The sequence below is a fragment of the Bubalus bubalis genome, chromosome 16 (assembly GCF_019923935.1).
Source record: "Bubalus bubalis isolate 160015118507 breed Murrah chromosome 16, NDDB_SH_1, whole genome shotgun sequence".
Classification (NCBI taxonomy): domain Eukaryota; kingdom Metazoa; phylum Chordata; class Mammalia; order Artiodactyla; family Bovidae; genus Bubalus; species Bubalus bubalis.
Window position 1 is genome coordinate 20,078,061 of NC_059172.1, and position 22,590 is coordinate 20,100,650.

The following is a 22,590-nucleotide window of genomic DNA, read 5'->3' on the forward strand; positions in this document are numbered from 1 at the left end:
GGCAACCGCCTCTGCCTGTAAGAATGGTTATAGGGGTTTGGACGCAGACTTGGGGTGCTGCAAAGAAAGTGAGAAAAAGCTGAGAGCCGCAGAGGGTGTCAGAGAGGCAGTTCTTTCCCTGCTGTTAGTTATGTTGCTCAAATCCAAGTGCGATCCAGCCCAGCTGGCCAGGAAGGCCGTCCTTGGCCTGCCTCTTCTCTGGCCGGTGGCTGACACAGCCTTAGTGGAGGAGGGGGTACTGCCCGATCAGGCTGATTCACTGTATCCACCAGGTCCAGGCCATCGTGGTGGGCGGATCACTCGCCAGCCTTGTAAACTAACGCTCTGTTTGTCTATGTGACGTTTATAGCCCCGTGGGGAGCTGGCTTTTTAATGAGCCTAATTTGAAACTCTGAGTAGGAGTTTGTAAAACAAACAGGGAGGGACTCCGGCCAAAGCCTGAAGAAGTGCACAGGGTCACCTCCAGCTCTGCAGACGGGCCACGGCTCTAGGCACCCAGGGCAGCGGACAAACGCACTCCCCAAGGACAGGCCTCTCTTCCCAGGCAGCATGCCGCAGAAACCCCTGGGGGCTTAGCAAGACCTTCCCATTTGGCTTCTGCGTGGAAAGCACAGAGGGTCCCAGCTTTCCTGGCAGGAGGAAAGGAGCGGGCCTGTGGTGCACCTCCAGAGCTGGATGTCGGTAGACCAGATGGCCTGGTTGCTCCCTGACTGAATGACAGACCCATAGTCAGCCCTCCAAGGCCTCTGGAAGCCAGAGTCTGCAACCCACAGACACCTGTGAGGAAATGCCACCTTTTCCTGCTGCTTTAGTTCAGTTTTTGTGACACCCGGTCCTCAAATTCAGAATGAGATGATGCCGATGTCTATTATGAGGCCGTTAGAGTCACCTCTCTCTGGCAGGTTCCATGTGGATATTCGGGGCTCAGTTCTAGGGCTGGGACCACAAGCAGGGGTCCTGTCAGTGCTCGAGCGCTGGGGTTTGATGTGACAGGAGGCCACTGCCCACGGTGAAGTCATATTGTGGGACTCTCCTGACTTACCTAAAATAACAGCACTTGGTACTGTGAGCCTTTAGAATGGAGTGTGCTGTAGCCATTGAAAGGGATAACGTGAAACCATATTTGGGGCCTTGGAAAGATGTCTGTGAAATATTAAGTGGAAAAGGGTGATTAAAATATTAACTTCTTAAAAGTATGCAAGCATGCAGAAAAATATGCACGCACACTCCAAAGCAAAGTGCGAAAAGATATTAAACTATAATGTCAATGGTGATTATTTCAGGGCGGTAAAATTACTATTTTTATTCTCTTCCTTTGCCTTTCTGCATTTTTTTTAAATGGAAATAAGCTGTGGGGATTCTGCCGTGGTAGGACTCCATGCTCTCATGCCCGAGGGCCCGGGTTCAATCCCTGGTTGGGAAACTAAGATCCCACAAGCCATGCAGCATGGCCAAAAGAAAAGAAAAAAAGTCTGTGAGTGGCGTTCTGCTGATAGATGGTCTGCCAGGAAGATTCCCCGGTGAAGGGAGATGCCAGCCCTTATGCTGAACAAAATGAGAGCTCAAGTTGCTGCAGTCATGTCAGGCTCATGGGGAACTAGACCACATGGGCCAGAATACTCTGTTCTTAGCAGAGTTCCTGTCTGGCATGTGCACGGTCAGTGCCACAGAGAGGAGGCGGTGAGCTCACATTTTCAATCTCTATAGAGATGCAGGGGCCCTGGGAGTGGGGAGATGGCTTTATCATCAGACTCACGATATGATTTCATTTGAACAAACAGTTCCATGGTTTAAAAAAAATTTTTTTTTGCAAACTAATGATTTGCAGAAACCATCTGTACTAGAAAAGTTACTTCATCTGCAAGTCAGAGAAAACTACTATGGTGATCTGAATTGTGACCCTCCAAAATTCACTGGGGCTTCCCAGGTGCTAGTGGTAAAGAAGCCGCCTGCCAGGGCAAGAGACATAAGAGACACAGGTTCAATCCCTGGGGCGAGAAGATCCCATAGAGGAGGGCTTGGCAACCCACTCCAGTATTCTTGCCTGCAGAATCCCATGGACAGAGGAGGCCTGGTGGGCTACAGTCCATGGGGTTGCAATGAGTTGGACATGACAGTAGCGACTTAGCACACACGCATGCACACAAAATTCATAGGTTGAAGTTCTACCCCCAGCACATCAGAATGTGACTCTATTTAAGGTAATTAAGGTAAAAATGAAGTCCTGTGAGTGGGCCCGAATCCAGCCTGACTGGTGTTCTTATAAGGGGTGATCAGGGCACAGACACACAGGGAAGACCACATAAAGACCCAGGGCGAAGACAGCCCAGGAGAGAGGCGTCAGAGGAAGAAAGCAGCCCTCCCCACACCTCGATCTCAGACGTCTACCCTCCAGAACTGTGAGAAAACAAGTTTCTGTTGTTCACGCCACCTGCTCTGTGGTATTTTTCTCCTGTAACAAGTTCAGAGATTGGCAGTTGCTGGTGGTAGCTAGCTTGCTCAGCGAGATGGTCAGAGACCCAGGCTCTTTCTACTTTCTGCTCTGCCATCCTTAGCACGTAGGCTCTGGTCTTGTCCCTTCCTGTAGCTCCACGCCCTGCATGGTGGCCTGCCTCCCGGAGGCATAACGGCTGCTGCTGTCCTTCTTCAGACAGCGTGTCACATTTAAGACCAGGAAAAACACGAAGGTCCTGCCAGCTGGACAGCCTGTCCTTTTAGATAAGGAAAAGCAGCGCTCTCCAGAACCCCCGATGTCCTGAGTTTGTGTCTCATTGTCCAAAATCATGTTGCACAGCTGTAAAGGAGTCTGGGAAGGGGGCCCCCAGGGCTTGTACTGCAAGTCATCCTGGGCAGTATCAGGGTTCTCTTAGCCAGGGAGAAGGACAGCATTGAATAGGTCACTGAGAACATCAGGCAATTTCAAGTATCCGGATAATAAGCTGAAAGTTTTCATGCATCTTGAAGATAGGAAGATCATGGGCTCCTGGGAGAGAGCCAGTGAGGTCTGGGTGTCCCCATCCTGAGAATGAGCATTCTGTGGGGACATCCTTCCCTGCACCTCCTCCCCACCTTCAGCCCACCCCGTGTTGTGTGATGTTGCCCAGACACGAGATGACCAGGGACTGTTTGCAACTCATAAAGTCTGTTCAGTGCCTTTAGGGTTCTTGGAGTAAGCAGGGGCTTTGTGAAACATCCTGTTATTTTTCTTCCCTTGCTGATGATGACGGCACATAGCAAAAGCCCTCTCTTCAAATTCCTTATAAGCTTCTAGTACCTACTGCAGAGCCCTCTCCTCTACCATTTATTACGGTGCCTTTTGCTATCTGTCTACATGTTTTTCCTCTCCTCTAGCGTCAGGGACCTGGGTCTTACCTCTGTATTTCTAGCACTAAGCTCAGTGTAATTAATAGACATGTGATGAAGGTTTGAGTGGGTGAATGAGTGATGGGAAAAGCACAGTGCTAACATGCCCTGAGCCTACTTAGATACTTGTTCCTTATTTGAAGTCATCAGTCCACCTTGGGACAGAAGGTCCCATGGCCTTAGAGTATGTGTTCTCAGTCTGTGGGTTTTAACTACCTGCAAGCTGCCCTTTCTGGGGGCGGGAAGGCAGGGTGGTACATGGGTATGTCCATTTGTGCCATATATGAGCTGATGAAGGGAGTGACTTCAACTCTGGGCTCTGGTGTCCCCAACCCACTTGGCATGGGGATGTCTTTTGTTGGCCCAGATTTTAAAGCATGTGTTGAATTCTCTCATTCTTTGTGAATTACCTTTTGGAGCCATAACAACTGGGACTGAAATTTGCTAACTGGTTTAATTTCATCCGGAAACATCACCAATTTTAAAAGTAGTCCAACATGTTTTTCACTTCTCTGGTCTTAAAAATGATTCCTTAATGAATTTTAGTTCCAAAATTTTACCTCCGTCTTTGATGTTTAAGTGCTTAGTGCGAAAGCTTAAAAGGAATGAGCAGCTTTGTTGAAATAAGAGTCAAAGCAGTAGCCCAGGTGGATTTTTATACTGTGAATTCCCTGACAAAGAAGATGTCTTCAGCCTTCAGTGGGGTTCTCTAATCTAACTCCTTCCCACCCCTTTCCACACTGCTGCCCGATTTATCTGTCTCACTGTGTGTATGACCCTATCATTCACTTGGTGAACCCCCTTCAATGAGTCCTCCTTGCTCTCAGGACAGAGTCCCAGCCCCTTAGATTCCTGGTCACTGGAGGTGACCAGTGTCCACCTCCCTGGTTCCTCCCCAGGAGGCCTGTTACACTCGCCCATCCCTTCGAGTTACCCTCTGCATCCCTCTGAGGGGCTCTGGATTAGTAGTGAGGTGGACAAGCGCAGACCTGGGCCCTGATCCCACCTGACACCTGTTTTTTTGTATAGCCTGCAAGCCAGTAATTAGTTTTATATTTTTAAATGTTTGAAAAACTATTAAAAGACTAGTTTGTGACACATGAAGGTGATATAAAATTCCACATCTATGCCCATGTGGAGACTTCCCTGGTGTCCAGTGGCTAAGACTCCACACTCCCAAATGCAGGGAGCCCAGGTTGATCCTTGATGAGGAAACTAGACCCCACATGCCACAACTAAGAGTTTGAATGCTGCAACTGAGGCCTAGAGCAGCCAAATAGGTTTTTGTTTTTTTTTTTTTTAATTACTTCTTTTAAAAATCTGTGCCCATCTGTTTATGTGTACGCGCATTACACTGGCAGAGTTGAGCGGTTGTAGCCGAGACCCGCACAGCCAAAAATATTTACTCTCTGACCCTTTGTGGGAAAAGTTCACTGATCCCAGCTTCATATTGGCTCCAAGGGTGGGTGGAGGGAGGACAGTGATCTCCCTTAGCCACCTCCCAGGCTGCCCCAAATAAACACATAGTCTAAGTATGAATAACATGCTGACTCTACAAATACAGCCTCATGACAAGTCCCAGGGGACCCCTCCCCAGCCTATCACTGCCCCAGATCCTCCCTATACAGGCCCTTCCTCTGCTTGAAAGCCCCATCCAACTGATGTCTACTCACCAGCTATGTCTCTTCCTTCAGGAAGCCTTCCTTGACTACTTGGCCTACATAGTCCACTTAGATTCCCTCCTCTGGGCTCTTTGGTCCAACTCCATGTAGCCCTTTTCACATATTATTGACTTGGCTGGTTTACTGTCTGCCCTTCTTCACTAGACTGCAAACGTCAAGAGGTCGAGACAATGTCCTGTTTACTTTCCAATCCCCAGAACTTAGCCACTTCTGGCAGATTATTAGGTCATCAGTAAACAGAAGAAGGGAGTAGATGAATGCAGAGTAAATGATCCATCTGTGGTGAGTAAAGCATGACTCTTTATCAGCACAGGCCTTTAGGAACTTAATGGGATAGGTTGGCCTCGGGTCCCTTACTTCCTGCAAATAGTGATATTGCTTTTATATGGAATCTGATGGCTTTATCCCAAAGCCGTTGGCCCTGGGAATCAGTGAAGTCTTTTATAAGAATATTCCCATTTATTACATGTTTGCTATGTTTCAGGCATTTTGCTAAATTCTTACATAACTTCTAATTCTCAAATAATCCTGTGAACTAGGAGCTATTATTAGGCCTATATCAGTTCAGTTCAGTTGCTCAGTTGTGTCCGATTCTTTGCAACCCCATGGACTGCAGCATGTGGGGCTTCCCTGTCCATCACCAACTCCCAGAGCTTGCTAAAGTTCATGTCCATCTAGTTGGTGATGCCATCCAGCCATCTCATCCTCTGTTGTCCCCTTCTCCTGTCTTCAATCTGTCTCCGCATCAGGGTCTTTTTCAGTGAGTCAGTTCTTCACATCAGGTGGCCAAAGTATTGGAGTTTCAGCTTCAGCATCAGCCCTTCCAACGAATATTCAGGGTTGATTTCCTTTAAGATTGACTGGTTGGATCTCCTTGCAATCCACAGGGACTCTCAAGAGTCTTCTCCAACACCACAGTTCAAAAGCATCAATTCTTTGGTGCTCAGCTTTCTTTATGGTCCAACTCTCACATCCATACATGATTACTGGGAAAACCATAGCTTTAACTAGATGGACCTATATACAGATGAACAAATTGAGGCTCAGAGAAGTTAAGTAACTAGTCCAAAGTTACACAGTTAATAAGATTCATAGCTGAGTTTTAAACCTCTTCCCTCTGATTCATGTTCTTAAATCACCTGAAAGATCTAAACCAAAGCAGGTTATATTTTTAGAAGGACTCTAGCAACAGTACGTTTCTGACTAATGTGCTCATGTTCTATTAATAAATATCTTGGCCATCTGCCCTGGACTTTATGATGCTTGCCTCTTTTTTCTTAATCCCCAAGGAATGACTTGTGCTCAGGCTGATTTATCCCTCTCCTTCCTTTGGGCTGACACATGGAGACGTCTTCCACCCGCCTCTTTTACCTGCTGCAGGACTGCTCTCGCTGGGGATGTAGCTCAGGGATCACTCCCAGGAGGAGCTTTGCCTTCCCTCCCATCCGTGCGCCCGCCTTTGCCCCCACCCCAGCAATGGCAGTGGCAAGCCCCCCTTTTCAAGCTTGGTGATTCCTGTGACATTAAGATTTCCCCCAGCTCTCCCCCCAGCTCTGGGACCTCTCAGTCCCGGCACATTGCAGCTTCTACTGGCGGCTGAGGCCACTGTGTAGGTAGGTGCGTCATGATCACACAGGTTCAGTGTGTACACGGCTGGACCGAGTGTCAGCAGGATGCCACAGGAGATGGCTCCTCCGTCACCACCATCTGGCCAGGTAAAGGAGCTGGCCTTTAGCGAGGCTGATTCTTGGAATGAGACTTGCAGACAAAATCTCACTTCCTGCTTAGGCATATAGAACAACTTCTGAGTTTCTTTTCCTTATTTTTTTGATTAACATTTATGTAAAACAATTAGGTTTTTTTCTATTTGCTTTTTGTGCCTCCATGAGCTCACAACAGTTGTAATAATGGTTTTATGTTTATTAAAATATGTATGTTCATTTTTTAATCAGTAGAAAAAAAAGTATGATGACTAATGGAGGGAAAAAAACCACCTCAAATTCTCCCGTGCAGGAATAACTTTTACGTTAAATGACCTTTGTTCTGGGCTCTTTATAAGTAATTAGATCATAGTTTTGTTTTTTTTCCAAAACATTCATTTGTTTTCTTATATAAAAACTTAATTTCTGTTAACTTTCTGCCATATTTGAAATTATAGATATTCCTGTACTCAGAAGAAATGATCTGTCATCCTTCTCCTTCTATCTCCCCCATCTTGTCCCCTATTTCTCTTATAACAGTCACTTTTTACAACACCAATAAATCAAATTTGTATAAAGTTTAGAAAGTGTAGTAGTTCAAAACATTTTTATAGCCCTAGCATAGAGAGAACCACTCTCGCCGTGGTGGTGTGTGCGTGAGCTGGGGGAAGGGTTGATATTTCAGGGTGATGACTGTGTGTCTGCATGTTAAATGTGCTGTTGCCTTTATACAAGTGTGGATGGATGTTGTCCTTGGCTCACAGGAACTGGCGTGCTCAGTCACCATGGGTCAAGGACGGCATTTGACAAAGGACCATGGTCACGTGGTGGGTTTTCCTTTTTTTTTAAGAGGCGGCAGTTGCAAGATTCAGGCTTCCTGGGTCACTCAAGTTCTTGATGGGTTACATCAATACTTTGGAGATAGGCCACCCAGAATCTCTTAAAAAGTACTCTAAACACCACAGATATCTTATTCCACAGGAAAAAGCTCAGTGGTCCGCGTGTGAGTTCTGCGCTCCATACTGCCCCGTGTTGTGACTGGTGCTGAGTTTTCCAGAGTTCACCTTTAGGTTTAATTTCCTGAAATTGATCTGCTCGGTTACTCTGGCTTTACTCTCTTGCAAAGGAGGGAAATGGCAATGAACAGGCTGCATTTTGTTACATCTTTACTTCAAAACAATTAAGCAGCCAGTCATGATCTTAACTCGTTCTTTTAGAGGCATATTCGTCCTCTGGGTCTGGGATGGAACTGATACGAACTTTAATTAAACAAATCACCAAAATGCCTGTGAGGTGGCATTCCTAGCGGAGATTTCAAGTTCTGCCCCCGCACCCCGCCCCGCCCCACTTTGTTGGTCTGTTGTTTTTTTTCTCTGGTGGCCCCTCTCTCCATCTAAATCTTCACCCCGCTTGGAGCCGCCTGGGAATTGGGTGAGCCAGTCCTGAGTTCAGAGGTGCTGCTGCCAACTGGAGGGAAGAGAGGCAGCCCAGGGCCAGCTCCCCAAGCTGGAGCCCCACCAGCAGGCCCAAGACTGTCAAGGATTCCAAAGAGAGATGAATTCCAGCCCAGTATTCACTGTGAGGTTTGCTTTTTACCATTTTTTTTTTTAATCATCTTTTTAAAGAGAATTTGATTCTGGCAACAAGCATGTTGCACTTCATCAGCCTTTGATCTTGCCCTGGGTCCTCTGGCCCCTGGCTCCCTGGGCAGTCATAAACCGTTATTATTTCATGGTTTAATGGCAAGCTCCCAGCCCTCTGGGCCTCTCTTAACCAGAAGACCACCTTCAGCCCTGGTGGCGTTCTGATAACTTAGAGTGGAGTGTTAACCAGAGCACGGCTATGTTTGCTTTTAATTTCCTGACCTTGAGGAAGAAGGGGAAAGGGCAGTCCTAATTGGACTGGTAAGTGGTGAAGAAATCTCCTGTCCCTGAGCTTGTGGACGGAGCCCGTGGGAGAGGCAGTGTGGACTCGAAGGATGGGCAGGCTGAGTCTGAATCCCACTTCTGCCACTAACTTGGTGACCTTCGCCAAGTGACCAGTGCCATCCAAACCACAGTGTCCCTGACTGGTAAAAAGGGGCGAGTAACAGTACTGGCCGATAGTAATGAGACCACTCCCAGGGTCTTCACAGGGGCTCAAATGCTGCTTCATCTGAGTGGTAGTGCTGCCCAGTGTGGGGTCAGCCATCTCCATTACTACCTCGTGGTTCAAACCTGCTTCCCAAACTCAACTGGGACCCGCACTCTTCTCTCTTCCCGTCTCCCCACCTTTGCTCCTCACTTGAACTCTTGGGTCTCACAGTATGGTGCTCTCATCTTTAGGTGGGTGCTGGCTGAGAATGACATGAGTATTTGATTTCTCTTAAGGAACCATTTTTACAGGGAAGACTGATAGTTCATCAAGTCAGCAGATTTCATTCCAGTTCTAGGTTTTCCTCCTTATTTCCTTCATCTTTCCCCTTTTTCAATACTCCTCCCCCAATCTCTTTGAACTTGGACTATCAGGAGAGACACCATTCCATGAAGTGGGTTGTTTCTTTTTAATCAATTGTCCTTATATTCCATTTGGGTCTCTCTGGAAAATATTCCGGCTTTAACTCTTCAGCACTTTGTTCAGTGTGACTAATATACAAAAACTGGGCATTAAACGTACTATATATAACATTCCAGATCGGAGAATGGAAACACTTTTTAAAAAAAGTAAAAATGGCTGGATTATGTGAGCTATTTGGGAACTGTTCAGTGGGGCAATATAATTTTTATTTTCAGAAGCTTATGGATCGAACCCCACCCAAGCTTCCAGCTCCTAAGAAAACTGGCAAAAAGATGCCCTGCCAAGTTTCCTCTCAAGGGCAGTAAAAGAGCAATCCTCTGCATCCTGGGTTTCATTTTAAAGAAGCAGGAGACAGACGGTGGCCTTTGCTGTCTTCACAAATAAGCTTCCCTGAGGCGGCTAGCGAGTCAGGGGACGTGTGTAGGAGCCGGGGACAGGACAGGGTGCTAGGCACACGGGCTTGCACTAGGCACACGGGCTAGCACTAGGCACACGGCGTGCACTAGGCACACGGGCTTGCACAGGCCTCTGGCTGCACCAGAGTCACAGCTCCCTGGAAACAACATTCGCAAGTCTGCACAGAGCTCTAGGAATGCCATGTCGAGTTGAGGGGACAATTCAGTTACAGTCTTGATGGCCTTTTAAAAATTTTCCCACTTTTAATTTTATTATTATTATTTATTTTTAATTGATTCCATTCCAATATTGGTTTGATATCTGTCATACATCAACATGGATTAGCCATTGGTGTCCCTCTTGAACCTCCCTCCCACCTCCCACCCTTTCCCACCCCTCTAGGTTGTTACAGAGCCCCCGTTTGAGTTCACTGAGTTATACAGCAAATTTCTATTGGCTATTTATTTTATATATGTTAGTATATACTTCCGTGCTACTGTCTCCATTCATCTCACCCTCTCCTTCCTCTCACCTACCCTTGTCCAGAAGTCTGTTCCTCTATGTCTGCGTCTCCATTGCTGCCCTGTGAATCGATTCATCTTGATGGCCTGTTGATGACTGGTCATAAAAACTGAACTGTAAATCTATCTGGTTTTCACCAAAAAAGCTTATTTTTACATTACAATTTTGTGTGTATATGTATGTATGGGGAGAGAGTGTTGTTATAACTGGGGGAGAATGAAATCATAGGAAATAATGCTATCAGGGCCTATTTGTTTCCACTGTTGACAATTCAGAAGTTAAATAGTGAAATGAAAGTAGGGGAAAAGGTTTTGAAGTGTATACTTGAGTGCTGCATCAGACTTAAGAGGCCATCCAACTGACCACCTTATCTTACAGAGAAGAGAATGAAATCCCCTTTGATTTGGTGTTTGGGCTGAGTCCTGCTTCTGAAAATCCTTAGCACTGCAAGTCTGGTCTGTCAACCCAGTGTGCAGTCCACTGGCTTCTGCCTTGTTGCTTGCTTGCTTGGAGGAACCAGCACCTCTGCAATCTGAAACCCAGCTTGAATTCCTGGTTGACTACCAGAAAGAAGGCAGGACTCGTCTTCTAGGCCCTGGATTTCCCATCTGACTCTATGGCGCCCTCTCTGGGGACTGGTGGAGAATCATCTGGGAAGGAACCTGAGACTGAAGCAGAGCCAAGTGACCAAACCCGGAAAACAGCTTGAGAAACCAGGATCAGGTGTGCGTAGGCTTCTTAACTCTGCTGATTTCTTGAGAAGTGCTGGGAATTTCCCCCTTTACTGGCAGAATTATTTTCATGCCTAAGTATCATAGAGAGAAGAATATTATCTATTCTTATCTGTGGAAAGGCCTTTGAACCTATTCAGGAGCTGGGGAGTCATTGAAGAGTTTAAAGCCAGAGAAGAGAAGAGTGTGTATCCAGAGTAACGCTAGTTACTTGGGCTTTCCAGGTGGCGCTAGTGGTAAAGACCCCACCTGCCAGTCCAGGAGATGTTAGAGACACAGGGGATTCTATCCCTGGGTCGGGAAGATCTCCTGGAGGGGGTATGGCAACCCACTCCAGTATTCTTGCCTGGAGAATCCCATGGACAAGGGAGCCTGGTGGGCTACAGTCCATGGGGACATGACCGAAGCGACTTAGCACCCACGGCCAGAGTGAGGGATGTCAGGGTGAGATGGAGGTGGGAGACAGGGGAGGGGCCGCTTGCAGGATCCAGAGGGAAGCCCGAACCAGCAGTGACAGAGTTTTAAGATAGGAAGGTGTGAGAGCAGCAGGGCTTGGTGGTTGGTTGGATGTGTGGGGGAGGAGGGAGAGAGTTGATAAGAATGACTCATAGGTCTGTCCTTGGGCAACTGGGTGGATGCTGTGCTGTATTCAGAGAAGGGACTGACAGCTTTGGGGAATGAGATAATGAGTTCTGAGATTCAAGGGTTGGGCAACCTGCTTGAGAAAAATGGAGTGACAGAAGATTGTGGTTGTGTGTGTAGATTGAGAAACCTAGAGGCTTCACATAGAGCCAAAGCAGATGGGGTGGAACCTTGTTTCAACAGAAATGCTGATTTTGGAGAAGAGAGAGGCAGCGGATGCTTGGATCTTGTCTACTTCTTCCCTGGTTCTCACGCAGTAGTTCATTTCACGGCAATGATCTGAGCCATGCATGTGGGTTTTCTCTGTAACTTTTACAGTGTTCAATAGGGATTGATTTGGGTGTCCTTATTAACTAGTAAAGGAATAAAGATTTTACTCGGACTTGCTTTCTTTTCCATCATGACTGAAATAAACAGTTTTTTCTAAGGATTTTAGTAAAGGGAAGGGGGATGCTTTGCCTTTCTTTTGTTTTGTTTTTTTGTTTTGTTTTTGGAAAGCCCTTTTTCCAAAATAACCTTGCCCCAGGCCCATGTCATAAAGCTGGGAATTTCTGTGGGCAAAGAAGGCACAGTATTGAGAGAACTTAAGGCAAACGTTTTCCATCTCCAGTGAGAACGGCTGAAGAACAGGCTTGTGTGGGAGAGAGAAGAATTTCACATTGACCAAAAAAAAAACCTTTCTTAGGGGGACAGACTCAGCAGATTCAGAAGGCAAGCTGTGGAACTGCATCCTGGAAAAATCAAGGGGAATGAGAGATGGCCTTCTGTCCGTAGAGCTTCATGTGAGGCCTCCGGGGATCCTTGGCAGGTGGTGCCTGGAGACACATTAAAAAAAGAAAGTCGTATTTCCGGATCTTTATATTTCCTCCTCTCAGACTCCAGGCCCAAACAGAACAGAACCCCTTTTCTCGCACACATCCTCATTCTCTAACTAAAGGACAAGGTGGTCAAAGTTAGGACATCGTTTTTATTTCAACATCTTGAGACTCAAGAGATTGACATCTAGCCCCAGTTCAGTTCCTGACCCTCAATAACCTTGGGAAGATCACTTAACTTTGGGGGCGGGGGCCTTGGTTTTCTCATCTATAAGATGGGTGCAAACATTACCTCATAAAGCCTTGGGAATTGAATGTGATCTTGCATACAAAGTTACCACAATCCTGGGTAGCGAGCCTGCTATAAAAGTCAGCAGTGGCTATTACTGATAATGACCACCCTACCTCCCTTGCAAGGAGAATAAATTACGTACTCGGTGTTAGAAGTCTCTTAAAAGCAAAAGGTACTATGCAAAAGCTGTGATGCCATCAGTTACTATTATTAATAAGAGGCTTGTAATTACCTTTGCCACAGTATTAAGTGAAAGCCCCTTTGGGTGGGTGATGACTGGGAAAGTGGGAACAATTATTAATGGAGCTGCCAGCTCTTGTTACTAGATCCACTGACATAATATTTCTCTCTGGGAATCCTTTGACAAATCAGCTGACCTTCCTATTCCCTTGCCCTAAGCACTGTAAATTTGATCCACATGTCCCAGGCATTGTTTCTGTGGATTAATAATGAAGAGAAGGGGGAGAGTGAGGCCTGCATTAGGACCTCTCGTTGCATAGAGACCCTCCCAAATGTTTGGGCTGTCCGTGGGGTTGAGCTTTTTTAGTTGAGGGGGTGGGTGGGTGGGGGTTGTCTTTTGTTTTACTTGTTTTAATGCCCAGAGCCAGCCCTTCCTAATGTGTTTGGGTCCTCAGCTGTCAGGGAGAGGTTCCGCTTTGGGGACCCAGTCATACCCTCCTCCTCCCACTGGAGACAGAGCTTTGAGAAAGTGCTTTGATGCCCAGCTTTGCCAGGCCAGTCACCACTGCCATCCTGGAAGGGTCGAAGGGAGACTCAGGGCGCAGGTCTCAGGCACACAGCAGGGCAGAGAGGGAGCACAGAGGCGGCTTGGAGGCGGGGTTGGGGGAAGGGCAGGCTAGTGGGGCAGGGCTGCACAGCAGCTGAACCTTGAGACTGGTCAAAGTCCGCTGCCAGGATCTGGGCAGGAGGAAGACTGCTCTGTGTGTGAGGCCCAGCACAGGGACTTCTGGAGTGAACCAAGCAGGGATAACAGCCCTGAATCAGGACAGCCATAGGTGAGCTTGGAGGTGTGAATCTGGGCTCACAGAGGGATGAAATGCATATATTCTAGGGCCAGTCAGACCTGGATTTGAATCCCAGCTCTGCCACTTGGTAGAGCAAGTTATTAAAACTCTCTGCACAGTATCTAAAATGGAGACAGAGGTCCCTACCTTGTTGAAAGAATAATACATGAAGTCTGCGTTCCCAGCACATAGGAAAAATACCTGTAATAGCAACTGAAGAGCCTTTAACTCTGAACCACACAGCAGTCCAAGCATTGACATTCAGCAACTCAAGTCATTTCTCACTGCCACACTGTAAGCTCAGTAGCCTTTGTTATCTGTAGTTACATGAGGAATCTGAGGCACAGAGAAGTGAAGTAACTTGCCCAAGGTCACACAGCTGGTTCAGTGACAGAGCCAGAATCATGAGCCCAAAGGCTCCAGCTCCAAGGCCCTGTCTTGAGCTCTCTGCTGGGGGCCCATGGCTGTTGTCATCCTTGTGACAATTTCTGTGGGCAGGATAGGGAATCCTAGCCCGGATTTGGCCACATTCCAGGGGCTCTCCCATTATCTCAAGGAATTTTAAGAGATTTTTCCCAAAAGTGACTGATTAAATTCCTGTGGGTATTTTGCTTTTTCAAAAAAAAAAAAAGTTCAAGGGGGTTGGACAAAGATGCCTTGATCAAAGAAATAGTGGTTATCAAAAACTGGGAATCTCTGTGGCTACATGCCTCAACAACCAACGCCTCAATTTTAAGCCAGTCTGATTTTGCTTTTCTGGTGTTTTCTAAGAAGCCACACAGAGAGTTGAAGAAATTTACACGCTGTCACCCTCTGGGATTGATTCTGACAGCTCGGCTCCTCTGTTGTTGAAGTGCTAATGAAAAACACTAATTGGCCTTGGCCAGTGGCTGGAGTGGGGGAAGCCAGCATCCTTTTTTCTGGTTTCTCTTAGTCCTGTTCTTGGCTTGGAGAAGGAGAAGGGGGTGGTGTGTGGGCAGCATGAGGAAGTGAGAGGACTCCGGGGGTGATGCTGGCCTTTGGGTGGGCGGGTGGACCTTTGTATCTGATGCCCCATTCCCTGAGCAATGTGAGGACAACGCCAGTCTCTTTGTCACCCTGGAATCCTGAAGACCGCACAATGCCTGGGAAGCACTCTGAATATTCAGCGAGTGAAGAGGGGAAGGAATGTGTGGCCCACGGGTTTCTGGAGGCCAGTACCTTGTGCAGCTTCAAGAAGGGGTGGTCTCCACCGCTTTAAACCACATATGCAGGTGGGCCACCCCGCATTCTGGCTCTCACAGCACCGGCCACAGTTAAAAGTCAGCTATCCTAAGTGGAACCTTGCAATTGGCCCACTCCACCAGATGGGAAACAGGGCTGTGGTTTTCCAGCTTTGCTTCCTTCCTCAGGCGACTTGTTGATAAAAGACATTTTCACATACTGAGATATAAGGAAGTCATTCTGGCTTATACATGAGTTAATTTGATTTTTTTGTTGCTGTTTGTTTATTTATTTGGCAGCTCTGGGTTTTCATTTTGGCATGTGGGATCTTTAGTTCTTGCAGCATGCAGGATCCAGTTTCCCGACCAGAGGTCGAACCCAGGCCCCCTGCATTGGAAGCTTGGTGTCTTAGCCACTGGGCCACCAGGAAAGTCCCTAACTTGAATTTTATGCTAACCAAAATAACCGGTGGCCTATCAAACATACACTGTACATCTGCTTTAATTGCTGAAGAAAAGGGCACATTGACCGGAAGCAAATAATGTCTATGTTAAAAATAAAGTTTAAGGACTTCCCTGGCAGTCCAGTGGTTAAGAGTTCACCTTCCAGTGCCGGGGTGGGGGTTCGATCCCTGGTTGTGGAACTAAGATCCCACATGCTAAAAAACTGAAACATAAAATGGAAGCAGTGTTGTAACAAATTCAATGAAGACTTTAAAACTGGTCCACAGCCAAAAAAATCTTTTTTAAAAAATGGAAAAATAAAGATGAAACGCCCCTCTTCCTGGGATGCTGCTACTGTCTCTCCCTGGATGATAAAGATTCCCTTCCCAGGTGCGAAGGCCTTAATGACTCTCTGTGTACGTGCCGGTCTGTTCTTTTCTTTTTCTTTTCAAACTTTGAAAAGATGTAACACTGACTTGTTTAATATCCTTTATTCTGACAAGATACAAAACTGTGCTGAAGACTGCTTCTCTGAAGCAGTTTCTCAGAGTAATCTGGGCAGCACACTTCTAGGCTAGTCCTCCGTTTGGCTCAAATAAAACTATTTTATTCTTATCATCGATTGTTTATTGATTATACTCACTGACATCCACCTTGTCTCCCCACAGGTGTCCTCTCCCTCCCCGCGTACTTCAGCCCCTACAACGGGGGATCTCTGGGCCACGACGAGCGAGCCGACGCCTATGCGCAGCTGGAGCTCCGGACCCTGGAGCAGTCCCTCCTGGCCACCTGTGTAGGGAGCATCTCTGAGCTGAGTGAGTGGAGCCCCCACAGCCCACTGGCCCCGAGGGAGAGGTGGGGAAGAGCCCACCTTCTGGGTCCTGGCTTCCTCCTCCTCTGCCCGTGTCCTGCCTTCTCTGAAAACTGTCCATCCTTTAAGGCCAGAGGTTGCAAACCAGTGGCCCACTCACATGCATGGATTGACCAGCAGGTACCTTTAATCACATCCAAACCCAGATCTCTGGTTTCTCTAGAGAAATCAGACCATCTGACACCACTGTGCCCCAGCCCTGAATGCCGGTGATCAGGGGAGCTGAGCGGCAGCTAAGGGGACAGCAGGCGTTCCCTTCATTGTTACATACCTCGGTATCTCATAGCTGACCTGTCTCATGCATTTATTTTACCTGCCTGGCCCCAAAGACTCTGAATTTATAGCCAGTGTTAGAAAGAACACATGTACTGAAGCCTCAACATAAAAAAAGAAAGAAAAAAGCAGAACTTCTCTGGCTGCAGAAGGCGGGTGTGGTCTGCGGACTCAGCCCTGCAGCGCCCTGGGCATCCCCCAGGACCTCGGGGCTCTCTGAAACACACTGGGAAACCCCTGGGTCTAGGTCATTACTGCTTGACAGCTGCTTCAAAAAAGTGTGTTAGGAGGCCAGAGATCCCTGTGCCCCCAGTCTCTCCCTCTCGTTATCCCGATTATTTGAGCAATCAGACTGCACTCTCAGCTTCCTTAGTTCTCCCTTTCTGTGTCATAAGCCCACCCAGCAGAGGGTGGGCACACCCGCCCGGGGTCGTAGCACACAGCGTGGAAACAGATGGAGTTTCACTCTGCTCCCGCCTTTTCCGCTTGTGATTTCTCTGAGGTTTCTGGCCCCTGAATAGTGAATGGCGAGCCTTTCTGCTTCTTTAGGACACAGCTTCCTCCCTTCCTGCCCCCAGCCTTCCTTCCCTCCCCAGGACAGGAAGTGAAGGTGCCTGGTTCAAGGTCACAGAGCAGATTGGTAAAAGGGCTGGTTCGGAAAGCGGGACTTCAGGCTCTTTGTCTCCTAGGGGCATTCCAGCATGGCCACCTGGGTCCCCTGCCCCTTGGGGCCCCTGCAGGAAGTGGGCTTGGGTGTGTGGGCTGTCTTTGGAGCTACGCAGAGTCTGTGTGATGAACTCTTCTGGCCCGAGGACAATGGGAAACATATGTAGGCTTCAGTCCACTGGAGAGCACTTGGGTTTTGTTTCGCATTCGGAACATTGTGAGCACTTAGTGTATGCAAGGCATTGTATAAAGCACCTTACTCACATGATCTCATTTACTCTGCAGAACAGCTCAGCAGTCCTGGTGAGGGAACTGAGGCTTAGAGAGGAAAAGTCATTGCCCCCAAGTCAGACTGCTGATTGGAAGAATCCAAGTGAGGGCTTGACTCCTGCTGTGTCTAGCTTTAGCAAAGCTCTGAATTACTTAGGGCTATGATTTGCTACAGCCCATAGGGTTGCAAAGAGTCGACTCAAGTGACTTAGCACACACTCACGCATGGGCTTCCTAGACGTGGCTAGCAGCCCAGCCACCAGCATCTCAAGGCAGCTGAGGTCAAGATTGGAATCTGATCTTGACTTTTATCATAGAGCCTTTTATTGTAGTAGTCTCCATGCCTGTTACAAACCACAGTCAAACACAAGGGGGGCATTCAGAAACTACTCTCAGGGGACAGGCTTGTCATCTTTCTGTCCTTGTCACTCAGCCCAGGGACCAAGTCCTGTTGTTTCTACCTTCTAAAACTATCCTGATTTTTGGTTTTCTCCTTTTACCACCTTCACGTCCAACAACTCAGCCCAAACCAGGGCTATTTAAAACCCAAATTGGATCATGTCACTCCGCTGCTCAGTATCCCCTCCATTCTCCCCATGGCTTTCCAACACACTCATGAAATCCAGGACTGGACATGTCATCCATCTGGCTTCATCACCTACTATTCTTCTCTTGCTGACCGCCCTGCAAACCACCCTGGTCTCCTGGCCAAAATCCTCCTACCCCAGGGCCTTTGCACTAGTCATTCCTCTGCCCGTGACCGTTTCCCCCAGGTGCCCAATCATGGCACGTTCTTCAAATTTCTGCCAAATAACACTTACTAGACAGGCCTTCCCCACAGACCCTGCAGAGACTCAAGGTCCCACCCTCATTCCTCTGTGTCCCATCTTATGGCTTTGGTTTATTCCAAGCACTAATGGACACTTGGCAGGTGAATAGTTGGTCATCTCTCCCATGTGATTAGAAAATCACCATCACAAGAATGCAGACTTTCTCTGTTGTACCCCTGGAGTACATATCACTAGTGTTGAGGACAGTATCTGAGCCCTGTGTTTGTGTGTGTGTAGAAATGAATTCGCTGCATGCTGAGTCACTCCAGTTGTGTCCAACTCTTGGCGACCCTATGGGCTGTAAACCACCAGGCTTCTCTGTCCATGGGATTCTCCAGGCAAGAATGCTGGAGTGGGTTACCATGCCCTCCTGCAGGAGATCTTCCCAGCCCAGAGACTGAACCTGTCTGTCCTGTGTTGGCAGGCAGGTTCTTTACCACTAGTGCCACCTGGGAAGCCCAGTGAATCGTCTGTCATCCAGTTTTTGCCTCCTAAAGCCCACCTAGGATTGGTCCTTATCCTGGCTCAGCCATTCCTCAGGCCAAAGGTAAGAAGGATGCCCAGAGCATCTTTCACCAGCAACCCAACTGGCTGTGTCATGTTGCACAACTCCCAAGCTCTCTCACTCTGAAACCAGTGTTTTTGCTAATCATCATGAAAGAGGAAGAAGCTGAAGGTGGAGGCAGATATTGCAGTTTTTCCCTCCGAGACTAAAGAACTTAATGAGGCTAGTGATACTTGGCACTGAGTACCTTGTCCCTGAGAGTTTAGCCCGGGTTTCACATGCATCCTCTCACTGCACCTTGCCAGGACCAGCCTGCCAGGTAGGTCAGGAAGTCTCACTCTTGTATCTGCTGCACAGGGAGCTCCAGCCACTTGTCTTTTCCTCTGTCCCTCTCTACTTATGAGAATGTAAATGGGAGGGAATAAGAAAGAAATGAAACACTTTTTTAAAGGGAACCAGGTGGTGTGGGCCTCATTTTGGAGACAGTGTTAAATCCCAGGTTACCCCTGCTCTTTTTTTTTTTTTTTTTTTTTTATTGCACCAGATCTTAGTTGCAGCCTGTGGGATCTTTAGGTACAGTTTGCAGACCCTTAGTTGTGGTATGTGGGATCTAGTTCCTTGACCAGGGGTTGAACCCGACCCCCTGCATTGGGAGTGCAAAGTGTTAGGCACTGGGCCACCAGGGAAGTCTCTCCCCTGCTCTTTTTATCCAATGGCTCCAGAAGGGTGTTAGACAGCCCAGAGGGAACCCATAGCACCTCTGATCAAGGCTCTCATGACTAGCAAGCAGAAAGGGTGTTTCTCCCTGCTCCTGGGTGTTCCTGGGTGTTCCTGGGCTTTAGACTGAAGTCTCATCAAGCTTAGGGTCAATTGATTCTCTAGTACAAAGACATTTCAGAAGCAGCTCTGAGAGCCCAGTTGTGCCAAACCAATAGCATAGCCCCGTCGGGCTGCAGCTTCTCAAACTCACTGTGGTGATGGGCCAGGAGTGGTATATCCTCAGCTCTGTTGGGCTTCCCAGGTGGTACTAGTGGTAAAGAACCTGCCTGCCAATGCAGGAGATGCAAGAGATGTGGGTTAGATCCCTGGGTTGGGAAGATCCCCTGGAGGGAGGGTATGACATCCCACTCCAGTATTCTTCCTAGAGAATCCCATGGACAGAGGAGCCTGGCAGGCTACAGTCCATGGGGTCGCAGAGTTGGAGATAACCGAAGCGACTTAGCATAGCTCTATTGCAAGCTGAAACTTTTATAAAATAAAAAGGAATGTCTAGAAACACAAAATAAAGTGCAGGTCAGATGCAAGTCATCTTATTTTATTACTAGATTAAATAGGTATAAAAATCACTCTGTCAGACTGCTCTGGAAATTTTTTCAAGCTCACTTTCAGTTTCTGAATTGAACTTCTGAACCAGTAACCACCAGTTTCACAGACCTGTTCCAGTCTGCAGACCGCCCTTCGAGTAAGCAATGTTGCAATGCTCGAGAGCATGTGTTTGGTACACAGGGACCACAGTTCAAATCCTGGCTGGTCCCCTTGCTGCTTGTACCCCTGGACACATTTAACTTGTGTAAGCCTGTGTCCTCATCTGTGAAATGGAAATGCCTCACTGATGGGGTGGTTGACTAGAGATTTTGTCGTATCTTTTCATGTCTGTCACAAAGCCTAGAAAATAGAAAGTGGCAGGGAGGACAGTCTCTCAGGGAGAGCATCCAGAGCATGCGGCTATCTTTGCCTGTTAACGCAGCTTAAGTCTTTAGATGCCTGATCAGAGTTGTCTGCAGGCATCTGTCTTTTTGGTCTTTGAGAGAGACTGGTCGCCTGCAGCTTGGCTTGGAGCGAAGTATCCAGGGTCTCCATCTCTAGTTCCCATGCCTTCATGGTTTTCCGAACTTTCGGAAAGCCTCTCTCTTCCTGGCTTCCCTTTTAGGGAACCCTTAGGAGGCACCTCTGTCCCTTCCTTGACTTTCTTGCCTGCATTCTGGCTGGAAACGTGCTGCCACGGGGTCTACACCAGTAACAGCGCAATAATCTTAAATGTAATGAATGGTAACGACTTCTACCTTATCAAACTTTGAAATGATATTTCACCAAGGTTTCTTTGATGCTATCAGGGACTCTGAATTCTCCTCCTCATGGTCCTGTGGTCGTGCCAACGGTTATGACATTCAGACCTGGAGATACGGGAGCCAGGTTTCAACTTATTGCAGCCAACGTAGCTCTGCAAGTAGCTTCTGGGAGGTGGCTTGGCCTGGGGTTATTGGGACCAGTTTCTACCGCCCAGGACCTGAGGGCAGAGCTGGGATCTGACATTGCAGGGCTGGACTCCTCCTGTCCTGGGAAAGGTGGAGCAGCTCTTGACTGCAGGCAGAGGTCCCAGGAGGAAGAGCATGACAAGGTGGCCTGTAGTCTAGAAGAATAACAACAACAAAAGACAGTAATAATAATGGTGATGTTTTTAACTTTACCAAGCCCTTTGTGCCAAGCATGATGTTAAGTCCTTCACATTGGTTATTTATTTGAATTCTCAGAACTTCTGGTTAGAAGCAATTATTTTACAGATAAGGAAACTGAGGCTTTGATAAGTAACTTACAGAAGGCACACAGTTTGAAACCCAGGCAGGTCTGACTCTGGAATCTACGCTTTTAATCCGCTTACCTGATGATTCTCAAATCTGACTGGACATTAGATTCAGCAAGGGAAGTTTTACAAACTATAGACACGTGGGTCCTGCCCCAGGCCAATTAAGTCAGTTTTGGGGATGGAACCAGGCAGGTATCAGGGACTCTGGGCTCTCAGCCCTCTTGGCCCTGGGATCTGGCAGGAGGCACCCAAGCTACAGCTGTGGGCTGAGCAGGGTCCGCTGTATATAGAGGAGTGAGGACCCAGGGGTGAGGGGGCATGGAGGGCTCTTTCCATGCGTGGAGGGCTCTAGTTCCAGGACTGCCACTGTCCCTACTTGGAAACCAAATGTTGTCACTCTGGCGGTCATGGGAGGACTTGGCATCTGATGAGCTCAAGTCAAGTACCACCAGAAATGTTTCAGAATGAAGTGAATGTGTAAGGCTACGTTTTCATTCTTCAAATGTTTGCTGAGCACCTATTGTGCAGTAGAACCTGTACAGGGCCCCAGGGATACATGGAACAGGGTACTGGACCCAGATGCTCCGCAGGGAAGTTTAAGGGAATAAGTGAATGATTTATTTGGTCCTGCCAACATCAAATGACACTTTTCCTGCCATAATAAAACCTGCTGGTTTCTCCCTCCATAGGTTCAGCTTTGCGCAGAGGCTTTCTATCCAAGGGGCTATCTGTGAGGAACTGCATGGGGGTGTAGGAAGCTGACCCTCAGGGGACGCTCCTCTGAGTTCTCAGGCCTGAGAAGAACGGAAGGCGCCACTTCTCCTAGAGCGAGGGGCCCGCGGGTGCCTGGGGTTGTTTCACCATCCTTTCTCAGCATTGTGGCCTCACACAATGATGGCATGTTTCCTGTCCTAAGCTGGTGGGGTGTTGAAAAGACTTGACTGGGGAAGAATCACAGCACAGGATATAGGAACCTGAGGACCCCACAACCTTCAGGAGGGCAGGCCGTGGCCTGGGCCTCCTCTCAGTTCATGGACTTTGGAGACACACAGATGTGGATTCAAATCTAGACTCCACCATTTACTTAACCTCTGGACACCGGGGCATCCCTGTGACCAGGGAAATGCATGAGATTAGTAAATATTTACTTACTAGATGAACCTCAGTTTCTTCATCTGTAAAATGGGGATATACTTGGACCCCAGCAGTGTACAAATCAAA

At 47.7% G+C, this 22,590-nt stretch overlaps 1 protein-coding gene across 1 annotated transcript in view; it reads left to right on the plus strand.

Annotated features, from left to right (window-relative positions):
- ABTB2 (ankyrin repeat and BTB domain containing 2) overlaps window positions 1–22,590 on the plus strand; it is a 186,844-nt gene that overhangs the window by 121,214 nt on the left and 43,040 nt on the right. Inside the window, exon 2 of the mRNA XM_044929273.2 lies at window positions 16,039–16,185. Coding sequence (XP_044785208.2) covers window positions 16,039–16,185 — 147 coding nt within the window. The remainder of the gene's footprint in view (window positions 1–16,038; window positions 16,186–22,590) is intronic.